Consider the following 14,111-nt stretch of genomic DNA (forward strand, 5'->3'; position numbering starts at 1 on the left):
GGGGGTGTTTGTTGCATTAAGTTAAAGACAAAGTGTATAGTGAAATGACTAAAGTACCCTTTGTTTTTATTAGTATTTTTTTTGAGTTCACACTCAGTGTTCGAAATTTACGATTAGATTCAGATCGCGTATTATATGTTCAGTCCGGGGTGATACTTTCAACATAATTGTCTTTGAGATATTTAAGTAAGAATGAAGCGGTATCATTAATGTACGATGACATAGGTTGGTTATTTTTGTTGAGAGGATTTTGAGATGAGGATTAAGATATTTTATACTATTGTTTTATATTTATCTGTTCATTTTTTATTTTATGTTTTGTTTTTTAAACAATAATATTAGTATTTGTATTTTATAATAATTGGAAATAATTTTTTATGTATTCTTGATTAAAGATTTACATTCGTTTTTGAAATTATAAATTTAAAAAGTTATCCTTTTTTTTACATTATGCCGTGTAAAAAGGAAAGTTAAATATCACGTAAAATAGAAAAAAAAATGGATATACAATAAAGTTTCTTTATACAGTATTATTCAATAATAACCACAGCATATTGACTATAATTTCACTAAATAAGATCCGGGAAGGGTATGAAGACATCACCTTATTTCTATTTAGATACAGATTGACTTTAGATAATATTAATAATTGTTTTCTGATATTATCTTATTATTATAAAAAATATATAAGTTTTTTATTTTTTTTCTCTTTTATTTGACGTTTAAGGTGTGAAAATTAAACTTGTTTGATTGAGTGAAGTGAAATGATTAATTTAAAGGAATGCTTGAATAATACTATCACTTAGTCAGCAATTTATGATGACACTTATATCCCATCATCTTATTTTGGCTATTTTTTTAATATTAGACCAAAGTTTCATTTATATATTTCCTTCCTCTGTCTTGTTTTGGAAGTTCGTGTAAGCAAGTTGCATTAGAAAATAATAAAAATAAAATTTATATTTAATATATCAACACATTTAAGAAAAAATTGTGTATTATTTGATATACTTTTCTTATTCTATATATAATTAAGTGCAGGATGATATTAAATAATCTTTTTAAAATCAAGTTACACATTGTCTCATTATTTTGTTGTTTTATTTTAATTACAATTTTAAATTTTTTTATTTTACGAAGGTTAAATTGAAAACTTAGTTTAAAATATTTTAAAACCCAACTTAGATTTGTAAATTTGATCCCTAAATACTAATTTTAAAATTATTTCTAATAATTAACCAACAACTCATTATTTTCAGCTAATATTATTACTTTATGTTTCGATAGATCTACTAACGTTATCACTTACAAGTAGTATTATCATGAGCACTATTTATAGATTTGATTTTATAATACATTAAAATATTTATTTTAGTTACATATAATCGATATCACATGATCCATAAGTAAAACATAAAAGAGCGATCATTATTAATTAAGTTATTTTCTTTTATTCAAATTACTATTTAAAAAGGTTTCTTGTCCTTTTTAAGTTTACAAAGCTTAAGCACAAATTAAATAATTAAACTAACAAAAATAGACCAATCAATAATTGACTTAACAAGTAAACCACACGTGACTTGAACGTGAAAAACTCTTTTTCACACATTAGCAAGCATTAAAAAAATAATTATTTTGAATTTGACCTAAATGAAAGTAAGATTCCATCATCTTAGATCTATAATTTTTAATAATTGTACCATCTAAATATTTTACATAACACAAAAAGTACTTTAAGTATAAAGATAACAAGGTCAATTTGTTGATTCTCTTAAATTTTATTCTAATAATTATTATAGTTTGTGTTCAACTTCTCGTAAAAATAAACTTTTCAGATGTTTTATCGTTATTTATTTTAATTTTGAAAGTTAAAGCTATTGATGAAAAGTGATAGGAATTCATTGAGATAATTGAAACATATTACTCGATATTTGTATTAACAAAAGATTAGATATGTCAGAGATAATTAAAACGTGATAAATATATTACTCAAATTCATTTTCTTAAAATACAAAAAACAACCTTTAACTTTGATTTTTCCTTTCTTTTTCCCCTTTTTTTGCATTGTTGGTATTTTAATTCTTTTTTAAAGTATTCATATTTATTTATAAAATTTTCTATAAATTCTTTAAGCGATGAATTAGTAAAATCATTTTTTATTTAAAAATTTTAATATATATATATATGTAAAAAATTAATATAAAACGAAAGATATTGACGTAGTTTAAACTAAAATACGAAAGTTTAAATTTAAATTTGAAAGTAAATAGGGAACAACGTTGTTGAATAGCGTGTGCAAACAAAAGCTTACGTAGAAAAAAAATGGTCGGCAGTTGGATAGTGCACAGACCACCGTCCTTTTACTAACGTAGTATTCTAAATTTACGTGATATCTTTCAAATATCGGAATTTAAAAAATAATTTAATTTTTAAAAGATATGTGTAAATATTACAGTTCAATAAAATATCTATTTAAATTTTGAAAATAAAAAAGTATTATGTAAATTTAAACGGAGAAAATAATAAATCTAAATGACGTTAAAAAAAAATTCTGAAATATAACTTAAATAAATAATAGAGGAAAAATAAGTCTATTACTTTACCTATTTTGCTTTCATTCATGTGTTGCATATGTATATTAATAACATATTCTTTAATTGAGTATAAGTAAGTAAAATTATCGAATCAATAAATCATATGAATTTTGGTTTAATATCAAAATTAATTTCACAAAATTCAAATCGTGAATCTATTTGTATCTTAACTTAAGCTTCTAATATTTGGGCCGCTAGCCCGGCCCAATACAAGTGAGAAGAGATGCTGAAGTTTTTTTTGGGCCGGCGTATTTGAAAAGCCCAGTATACATGAAGGAAAATTTTTATGGGCCCTCATAAGGCCCATGAGGATGTTTGTTAAAGAGTACTCTTTTCGATTTACAAGAATGACTTTGAAGGTAGGTATTTTTGAACTTTTGATCTCGTTTGTTCTATAAGTAAAATTCAAGTCAAATATATTTTGCGGTTGGACCTTGATAGTTTGCTTACGAGAAAATAGAGGTCAGACGTTCAAAATCACTCATTTTCAAATTTATTAATTTATTTCTTGCTCTTCTCGACTATAAAATATATCGTCTAAAATGATTACATGAAACCTACCATGTTATTTATAGCCAAAATTTTATTATTTTTAAATTTATAATGTTGTGTGAATCAACTTATGCGAGCTTTAGCTAATTTTATAAGATGCATGCTACCTTGTATATCAAAATAAATATCGAGTAACTCTATTATCAAAGCTTATGAAAATATATAATAGAGTAGTTTTTGTTTTCTAATTTGAACTTGAAAGCTATGATCCTTAGATGCTTATTCTAACAAGTCATATTAGTGCTTAAAATTAAAACTCTAAATTTTAAATAGTTTTCCAATATAAATTGGTGTATATATATTTCTTCTAAACAAACAAAAAAGATAAGAATATTACATAAAATTGAACAAAGAAAGTATACAAGTTACAACAACAATAATATGTGATTTTTTTTTCAATTGAACCTCTATCATAATCTCCGCTTACTTTCAGTAAGCACTCTGTGATGAATACTTTGTGAGAACTGAATAACCAGCACGGTGTAATAGAACAATAATACATCTTATAAGTATTTCCCTTTTAAAGAATATATTTATTTATTTTGGATTGTTTATTTGAATACCTGCTAAATTTTAAATACAATTGTTCAGAGATTCCTTAAGCTTAATTTCAACGCCTTTGAATTAAATTTTGATTAGCACAGAATAGAGTAGATTATTAATTATATTTAGAAGGCCTAACCAGTAGCCAAAAATCCAAAACAATTATTAATTCTTTAATTTTTGTATTTTAATTATTCATGAAGTCAATTAAACACCTTCACTACTCAACTTAATTATCACATAAAAAGTTATTAGTAAAAAATAATATTATTTGTCTCACTTTGTATAACAATATTCAACTAATATAGTAAAAAAAAGTTTTTTTTTTCTTTTAGTAAAACTATGTTTTAATAATTAAAGAATGATATAATTCTTTTCGAACAAGTTAAAAATGGAGAATAGGATACACATAGTAGGACAAATGCAATAATATATGGCTATTATAAAGTTTTACTAGCCATAAAAAAGCAATCCATTCATAAATATCTATCAATACTTAAGACAATTTTTATAGTTATGAACAAATTTTCTAGACATTAAAATTATTGCTTATTTTAATTGAACATATAAATATATTATGAGATATTTGTATCGGTAGTTTTAATTAAAATTTTGAATTTTTTTGTGTGTGTTACTAAAAATATGTTATTTTCTTTCGTTAGGTAAATTAGTCTTAATAAGTTATAAAACCTTAATCATGTTCTAATTCATATGATTCGTATAGAAATTTGAACTGAAAAGATCTAATAGAAATAGTTTATTCTATATTTATATGAAATTTTCGAACCAATTTATGAAATTTTGTACTTAAATATTTATATGCTTTATTTTAAATCATAAATTTTAATTTTTTTTTCTTAAATTCAGTGTCAACTCGGAGAAAATATGTACCAAGCAAATATCTTAGTTTGCAAACAAATATGCAAATCAAAGTGGTTAAATAATGACAAAAATTCCTTTAAAATATTAAAGCAAGTAGTGTAATAGAAATATAATAATAAAACAGCACATGTGTCCAAAAATGGAAATAAAAAAAATAATTGATGAAAAAACATCAAAATAGTACTAGAATTTGCAGAAAAAAGGCCCCCACATTCACACAAAACAGCATTTCATATTTTTAAAATCAAATTTATCCAAAGACTCATAACGTATACTTACACACCAAAAAGAAAAAAAAAAGAACAACGCATGTGATGAAATAGTAAAGATCATTCAAAATTTCAAATTCGAGTTCGATTTTTATATGAGTATTGAATATTAAATACGAATAGAATTGTCGTTTACTTTTATAATTAAATAAAAAATAATTGGTGAATACATATGTTTGACTATTCACGTAATGAATGTATTTATAAATACTGATTAAAAAGTTAAACAATAAGTATGTTTGACTATTCGTATAAAGATTATTTTTAACTTTTATATTATATTTCTAACATATTATTCATACTTTCTCAAGATAGACAAAACTGTATACACATCGTCTTCTTGAACTCTTCTTCTGTGTAATGTTTTATTAGAGTTTTATTTTCAATATATTCAACCTTTTTACTTTCTCAAAATAAATAAGATTTTATACACCGTCTTCTTCGAATCTCACTTAGAATTTGTAAATAATGATATTGGTATATCTTATTTTCAACATATTCAACCTTTATAGATCAATATGACTATATACACCTCGGCCTTCTTTTGAACTCCATTTGTGATATTTAAATTGGTGTATTTTATTTTCGACATGCAAGATAGATTAGAGTGTGTTCTCCGAATGCCACTTATAAAATATATTATTAATGCATTTTAATATCAAAACATCTAGTCTCTCTATTGTTGCAAGATAGATACAATTGTATATAAATCGTCTTCTCTAAATCCCATTTTATGAAATATATTTTTGGTGTATCTCATTTTCAACATATCTACTTCTCTAAGTTTGCAAGATATATAACATTGTATAAACACAGTCTTCTTTTGAACTCGTGTATAGTGAAATATATTATTAATGTATTTTATTTTCAACATATTCAATCTTTCTACATTCACAAACTAGACACCACATTTGTCTTGACCCCTCTTATACAATGTGTTTGTTATTATATCTTATTTTCAACATATCCAACCTCTCTACGTTAACAAGATAGATAAGACTGTATATACATCGCATTTTTGTGGACCCCACTTGTAGAACATGTTGTTGTATCTTATTTTCAAAAGCTAGCAAGAAAAGTTTTAAGCATATATCCTCTACACTCTCTTTTGTAGTCCACATTACACAGCTAAGAGCCAAACAAATAGAGAGAAAGAAGCCAAAGTCAGAAAAAGATTAGGTACTCATCAACCAGAGCAGGTGACCTTGAATACTGTGCCACAAACACTAGTACTACTACTTTTTTTTTTACTTCTAATTCTTGTTTCTGTTGTGAATGAATGGTGGAAAATATAATGTTCTAAATTCTAACTATATTTTCTTGGTAAGAACAAAACCCCAATTACACATTTTCTCTTCTTTTATGGTTTTTTCTTTTGTGGGGTTTTGAAAAGTTTCAAACTTTTGATTTTGTATATGATGGAGTACTACAATGTCATGATGACAACTTTTTTTGAACTTTTTGGAATGTAGCATTATGGTTCTTTTTAAAAAAGAACTTTTTTTTTTTTTGGTTTAGAAGAAAGATTTAACAGTGTTTTGTCTGTGTTTTGAGCTTGATGTCTCACTAAAGTTCTCAGCTTTACAGTTTGCAGGGGAGTTTAGCTTAAAAGTAAATAAAAATGGAATCTTGATGAGTTTCAAGAACTCTTTCTACTTATCTTTTTAAGCTTTTTTTTTAGTGTCATGTGTGTATATTCCCTTTTTAAAATAAAAATTGCATTGTTTGTTTGTTAGTTTTTGAGGCATTTTGTTCTTCCTCTTCTGTGTTTCATTTTATCATTTCGGTTTTGAAGCATTCATGTTAAGCTTATCTGGATCTGTCTGACTTTCAGATTTTACAGAGAACCAAGGTGGGGTTTTTTTGGACACTATTTTTCAGTAATTTTGTTTTTTCTTTATATTTAGCTCCTGTTTGACCACAGATTTTGAAGAACTTGAAAATTTGAGTTTTTGATGTTGTGATTTTTGGAATTTGAAGTTGTGTTTGGATGTGCATATTAGTTGGAAAAAAACTGAAGTTATGGTCAAATGCTAGCTTAATTTGTTTCAAGAATCTATATTTGAAGATGATGATAGTTAGTAAACTGTAGCTGCCCCTTCATTCAGGCTAAAATGGAGGATAATTTATGTCTAGTTGAAGACTGCCTTTAATTGAGGAGCATATGTTTTTACCCTTTGGCCCTACTGTCCCATAGCCTCATTAAAATAGTCTTATATTTTGAATAGTTTGTGAACTAAGAAGGGTAAAAAATATATGCAACTTGTCCTATATACTGTTCACCGTATGGTCCTTGTGACTGCAATTAAAATTTGTACCAAACTCACCTTATTTTTGTTGAACATTCAATGTGGCTAAGTGAACCAAGACCCCCTTTTCTTTAAGTTATTTCCATGTTACTATGATAAGTTTCTGTCCATCTATTTTTGGAGGGTCAATTTTCTTGCCTTGACATAACTCGTAAAGTTGTTGTCACGTGACTAGGAGGTCACGAGTTCGACCCATCTCTGCAATCGCGTATTGCGAAGGAGTTTTAGTGCATTTATTGTTTACTTACATTGGATTCCCTTAATTTCATTCTACTATATGAGTGGTCTTTAGCTTGAGTATAATGTTTATGTAATCTTGCAGTGTTTGTGGGTCAGAGGGCATTGAACAGGAAAAATCTTCTTACCACCAAGATTTTACTCTTGTGGGCCTAAAGGTTGTTGAGATATGCAGACCCCAAAAGCAAGGTAACTTCAGTTGGCATTTATGATTATTTAGTAAATAAAAAAAATGGACTTATCCTGGCTGGAATTCATGGAGTTGTTCTTGTAATGGTAATGGAATGGGGCCCCTTTTGAAGCTATAAGTTTTAATGGTGACATATAAACTTTTATAACTACTTGTAGTTCATAGGGAAAAAATGACAACTTTTGTTTTTTGATACTTTCTTGTAAAGTTTCTCTTAAGGGTGTGTTGAAGGATAAGAATGGCAGGGTGAGTTTATGATTATAAATCTTGAATGTTGTAACTGAATAAAAGGATGTGCTTTAAATGTGTTTTTCATTAAAGAATTCTTGAAAACTGCAATCTTTTTGGCATTAAATATAGATAAGAATGATATAATGGTTTTTCTATTTGTGGTTAAGTGATTTATGATAGTAGTAAATGTTGTGCAAAAATTTTGTACTATTTGAACATTGCAAAGTATTCTAACCAATATTCATGTTTCATTTCTGTAGTTGTGTTCTGAACTTTTCTTTTCTTTTTTCATTTGGATAACAGAAACAGTTCATCTGAAGTGCCACAGAAGAAATCTCCGCGAGGCAATTCGTCAGAAGTGCCTCTAAAGATTTCTCCTCGGGCTGTGAGATCTCGAGAAGCGCCTCAAAAGATATCTCCTAGAGGTGTTCCTCAAGATGTGCCTCATAAAATTTCTCCGAGAGTTGTGCGCCGCCTGAAGACGGGGGCATCGGATTCTGATTCTGCATCTTCTCCTCATGTTAATGGTAGGACACCCAAAGAGAGAAGGGCTAAAGTCGCCGAGCAGAAATCGCCGAAAAGTTTGGAGTCAGAGGTAAAATTCTCTTGGCTTAAACTGAATTTATTTGGAATAGCATCTTTATAATTTAGAGAATAGAATGGAGAGATGTTGAAAAGAAATGATTGTTTATGTTTGAATAATTTTTAGAGTGACAAAAAGGGCAATTGAGAGAAGGGGGAGGGGCTTAATCTCTACTGTGGTGACAAAGTTTTCATTGTGCCAAAATTGCCCTTGCTGTTAAGAATGAGAGATTATACATTTCTTTGATTTGATGCACTTGAGTCGGCGGTCTTTTGGAAACAACCTTTCTACTTGCACGAGGTAGTGGTAAGTTATGCGTTCATTTTACCCTCCCCAGGCCCCACTTCTGGGATTTCACGGGGTATGTTGTTGTTGTTGATGAACTCGAGTCTAGGGTTTTTTGGAAACAGCCTCTCTACCTACATGTGGTAGGGGTAAGGTCTGCGTACGCTGTACCCCCACACTGGGTATGTTGTTGTTGTTGATGCACTTGAGTCTAGGATTTTTTGGAAACAAGAGATTATATATTTCTTCGATTTGATGCACTTGAGTCGGCGGTCTTTTGCAAACAACCTCTCTACCTGCACGAGGTAGTGGGCGTTCATTTTACCCTCCCAAGGCCCAACTTCTGGAATTTCTCGAGGTATGTTGCTGTTGTTGAAGCGAGTCTAGGGTTTTTTGGAAACAGCCTCTCTACCTACATGTGGTAGGGGTAAGGTCTGCGTACACTCTACCCCCACACTGGGTATGTTGTTGTTTTAGTGCCAAATAAACTTCTTCTGCTATTATATAAAGGTTTAGATTTGACAATACTGATGTGCAACTCCTACCATTTCGTTTCCTCTAGATGCTGTTGTTTCTTTTGTCTGTGTTTTATTAGAAAAGCATTGCAAAAAGTTTGAAAATGCCTTTCCAGTTCTGTTTGAATTGCCAGAACATAAGCATTGAGTCATTGACTATCAACTTTGTGCTCCAGGGCTGTGTCCATTTGCTAAGACAAATTTAGAATCTTAATTCTCATTTGCCTCAGTGTCACCGATACCTTTTTGTGCCCTTATAGGCTTCCCGATATCTTTAATACTTCACAGTTGATTTTAGGCGAGATTGCTTCAGTGTAATAGCCTAAAATTGATCCTTGATGGCCATCAAACTGAGTATAACTATTAGATGTCATCTTTTCTTTATCCTTTTATTACAGATATCATAATATTGCTACTCTAGACCATGCTCACCAGTTCAGAATCCTGGATTTCTTTGACTGTTATCGAATCTTTTGTATGCTGCAACTTTTTCTTGATGCTGCTGTCCTCATTTGATTTTGAAGGTTCAATTTATGAATGTATTTACTTGTGGTTGACAATGAAATTTTAGCAGAAGTAATTTTGTCACTACTCGATATAAAAATTGTTTAGATTTGTTCTCTCTTCTGCTGATAATGTGCTGCAAGTGTGACCATGTTCAACAATATGGTTTCATATAGTCGGATTGGCATTAATGTTAATCACATTTTATCAACTTTGTTGTACTCGATCCTGTGTCGTTTTGTAGTTTTTTTTACCGATATGTGCATCTATATCCTAAATTTTTTTCTTTGTTATTTAAAGAAGAAGGGCGCAAGCAAGGTTACTGAATTGGAGTCCCAAATCACTCAGCTCAAAAATGATCTCCAAGACAAGCTAAACTCCTCAGAAGCATGCAAAAAGCAAACTGAGGTAGAGGCAAAGGAGTCAAAGGAACAGTGTGCAGTATTGTCCTCCGAACCAGACAAGTCCCCGAAACAGCTTGTGAATCAGCCTTCTTCTGAGAGTACATGTCCGACTGACCACCAAAAGTCTTCCGAGGATCTGACATTGCGTTCAGAACTAGAGACGATCCAGAAACAGCATTCAGCTGACTCAGCTTCATTAGCTTCTGCTTTGAATGAGATAAAGGAACTAAAGACTCAGCTGGAAACTGTTGCTATATCCGAGGTTACCAAAGTCAAAGACGCAGAAGCAGCCCAAGCGGAACTCCAAAGCTTGAAACAGAACTTGTCGGATACACTTTTGCTTCTGGAAGACATGAAAAAACAACTAAAGGATAGTAAAGATTCCGAAGCTCAGGCTCAAGCACTTGTTACTGAAACTCTGTTGCAACTGGAATCAGCAAAGAAGATTGTGGAGAGCCTAAGGTCTGATGGTAATAAAGTTGTGGAAGCATACAATGCTTTATCTTCTGAGTTGGATCAATCGAAAGCACGTGCAAGTTCACTGGAAGACCTTGTTTGCAAACTCCAATCAGGTATTGGTAATGTTGGTGAAAGTGAAATTGTCGAAATTGATGAAAGTAAGGAAACACTTGAGGCAGAACTGTCTTCTCTGAAATCTGAAGTTCAACGTCTGAGGGCTGATCTGAAAGCAGCTGACATCAAATACAATGAAGAGAAAAATCGAAGCACGCTTGAAATGAGAAGTGCCTATGAGTTGGTGGAACAAATCAAGTCAATGTCGAAGCAAAGGGAAGATGAACTGCAGGGAGAATTACAAAACTTCAAAACACAAATAGAGGAGTTGAAGGCGAATTTGATGGACAAAGAAACTGAACTGCAAGGTATCTGTGAGGAGAATGAGAATCTTATCATGAAACTAGAGAACGCGCGATCTGGAAAAGGAGAAAATGTACTTGAAAAGGAGCTTCAAAGATCAAGACTTGATATCGAAACTCTGAAGGCAAATCTGATGGATAAAGAAACTGAACTACAGAATATTTTAGAGGAAAATGAGATCCTGAAGTCGGAAACTGACAAAAAAGAAAGCAATAGAGGTAAAGTGAAGGATGAAGTTGCTGCTGAACTAGAGGCTGCAAACACTGCAGAACGAGAAGCTCTCATGAAGCTCGGCTACATGAATGAGGAGGTTGATAAGAGTAACCGACGGGTGGCTAGAGTAACCGAGCAATTGGATGCAGCTCAAGCTTCCAATGCAGAAATGGAAGCTGAACTAAGAAAGTTGAAGATTCAGTCAGACCAATGGAGGAAGGCTGCAGAAGTAGCAACCGCGATGCTATCAAATGGCAATAATGGGAAGTTCATGGAAAGAACCGGATCAATGGATAGTCCTTACAGTCCTTGCAAGATTAGCTCACCTTACTTTGAGGACATGGATGAAGATTTAATGAAAAGGAAAAATCCAAATATGCTTAAAAGGATCGGCGAGTTATGGAAGAAGCCACTGAAATAGGAAAAAGTACGCGGAAAAGGTACTTATGTGATGATCCTTGAACTTAACCTCTTAGTTTATGTATTTGAAACAAAATCAACTGAACTTCTTACTTATTGTAATCATATAGAAGCTCTGCTCAGCCTAGAACTGAGTCTAATGATTGTTCAATTCTGTTACTCTTTCTTTCATCTATCTATGCTGTTTGTAAATATGCTCTTTACTGATTTTGAGCTGCTGTGATTTGTGTTGAATGGTTAGTTATTGTTTAGCATAGTACATCGATGGACATCTTAACTTTGCCTAGTTGACAACTGAACACTCCAACTTTGAGAATGTACGTATAGACATCTCAACTTCTCTTCTAATGTGTCTTGTGGACACCCGATGCTGATGGGACATAAATTTTGGAGGTGTTGAGATGATCAAATATGTAAGTTGGAGTGCTCAATTGTCAGTTAAAGCCAACTTAACCGAAAGTATCTTCACTTCTACGTTAAATGAAATTGCACTTGTGGCGCCCTTAAAAGCTACAATATATGAGTCTTGAGTTTAAACTTATATACCTGAGGGTGCAAAGAATTTTTTATATATAGGGAAAACTATTTTATTAGATATGTTTCGTACCATATATATATATATATATATNTACACTAAAACGGGGAGAGATGCGAGCGAGATAGAGAGGGAGACGAGCGAGATAGTCCTATATCCCAGATACATGCGAATCACACTAATGCGATTGACATATATCTAGGAGACCAAATACAGAGGAAAGTGGCGAGTGAGACGTGAGGGAGGTGCATGAGATTTATCTATATATCTCAAATACATGATAATCTATTTGGATACAATGTATCTAGAACAAATTCCACCTAGTTTTGACCGAATGTATGCCGAGATACATGTACTCAAACGTATATGGACGCACCAAAATCTTATAAGATTCAAAATATTACAAACTAGATGTATATGAACGCACCAAAATGCTAAAAATGGCTACGTAATGACATTTTTACCATTTAATGCCATACATACGACACCTTGATGACCAACAATTCAGCCCATAATAAAATTCTAATTGGGGGCCCAATAAGAGAAGCCCAAAAGTTTCTAATTATTTTAAAATTCTTTTTAGAAAATAAGTTATAATTTTCAATTGAGGTACTTCTTCAACATGCCTGACAAAAATATAATTAACGAATTGGGTAAATAAATATGAAATATCAAATAATTTAAACTTAAAAGGTATTATTTTTTTTTCTAAAGTAGGTGTAATCTTTCAACAAAATAACATTCATAACGAAGTCACTGTATATGTAGGTTACTAAATTATCGTTAACTAATAATCGTTTTTTGAAAATCGAACGTAGTAAGAAGATAAAGTATAAGAATAGAGTTGATTAAGATATGATATATAAATATTTCATTTATCGTATCTTCAACTGGTATCTACGTTCTCTAACTTTAGTTTGAATATGCACACATTTAAATAAGTAAACACACGCATAACATATTCTATCTAACATAATACATGTAGAATATTACATAAAATATAAAATTATCCAACAAAATACATAATATATTTTTTTTAATCTTAATTTTTTAAAACAACACTTATTTTGAAACGACACCAATGTACGTATTAAAAAGCACAAACTGACCATTACTTGCTAACGGCTCATTTGTATTTATGTGTTTATTAATAGAGTTTGTTTCATCAAACTAACCATCACAGAACCACATGTGGCACGTGACCAAACAGCTTTTGTCACGTGTATATCTATTTTTTTCGTAAAATATAAAGGTCGAGAATTGTGATGAATGGTTAATAGATATTGTGTTTTTAATTTTTGTAGTAATAGTAATTGTATTTTTAATATCTTATTATTTTCGGCATTTTATATTTAGTTTTCTATTTTCACTATTAGTTTTTTTGGTTCTTCGATTATCTTATTGTTTTTACGATGTTTGTTTCATAATTGTTGGCTTTATATTTTTTTTTGAAGTTGAAGGTCTATAAGTAATAATATCTCTATATACAAAAGATACCGTTAAAAATCTACGTACACGCTATTCTTCAAATTTTACTTGTGAAATTATATTCCGCATATTATAATTGTTGTTGTTATATATAGTTTCGGACAACCATCGCCAATCCGTTCTTAATTTATTTAATGTTAAGTCGCATTTTATATTGTGAGAAGGAATTTAATGTTCTTATATGCTTTTGGATGATTTTCGCCTCATGAATTAATTGAGTAATGAATTCATCCGTCATTTCTGTTGTGCTAAATGAATTTTTGAATATTAATCATTAAATTTATCTATATTTAGGTCTGATTCTTAATTATTGAGATATTAATTGTTAATGTATTTATTTTTTCTTTATTACAATAATCAAAATTCATAATAAAATGTTTATTCAAGAGTTTCTACAAAAATGATTGTTCTTTAATTTTATATTTATTCACCACTATCCCATCACCTATCATTTCTAACTATCCCTTCCCCCCCCCCCCCC

General features: G+C 30.3%; 1 protein-coding gene across 8 annotated transcripts; it reads left to right on the top strand.

The window, feature by feature from the left end:
- The first annotated feature begins 5,880 nt into the window (after window positions 1-5,880).
- Window positions 5,881-11,814, top strand: LOC107004585 (interactor of constitutive active ROPs 3-like). 8 transcript variants are annotated; one of them, XM_015202834.2, is made up of 4 exons: window positions 5,881-6,019; window positions 7,472-7,575; window positions 8,111-8,402; window positions 9,995-11,814. In XM_015202834.2, the coding sequence occupies exons 2-4, from the start codon at window positions 7,556-7,558 to the stop codon at window positions 11,606-11,608; spliced, it is 1,926 nt and encodes a 641-aa protein (XP_015058320.1). In that variant the 5' UTR covers window positions 5,881-6,019; window positions 7,472-7,555; the 3' UTR covers window positions 11,609-11,814. The 8 variants fall into 8 exon arrangements, with proteins under 8 accessions (XP_015058320.1, XP_015058318.1, XP_015058323.1 ...); XM_015202832.2 differs by having other exon boundaries at window positions 5,888-6,039; XM_015202837.2 differs by having other exon boundaries at window positions 5,888-6,039; window positions 9,998-11,814.
- The last annotated feature ends 2,297 nt before the right edge of the window (window positions 11,815-14,111 follow it).

Source organism: Solanum pennellii, chromosome 11, assembly GCF_001406875.1.
Source record: "Solanum pennellii chromosome 11, SPENNV200".
NCBI lineage: Eukaryota > Viridiplantae > Streptophyta > Magnoliopsida > Solanales > Solanaceae > Solanum > Solanum pennellii.

Coding starts and splice junctions, on each gene's coding strand:
- LOC107004585 (XM_015202834.2), top strand. CDS start 7,556: ATGCAGACCCCAAAAGCAAG. Junction 7,576..8,110: donor ATGCAGACCCCAAAAGCAAG/GTAACTTCAGTT, acceptor TTTGGATAACAG/AAACAGTTCATCTGAAGTGC. Junction 8,403..9,994: donor CGAAAAGTTTGGAGTCAGAG/GTAAAATTCTCT, acceptor TGTTATTTAAAG/AAGAAGGGCGCAAGCAAGGT.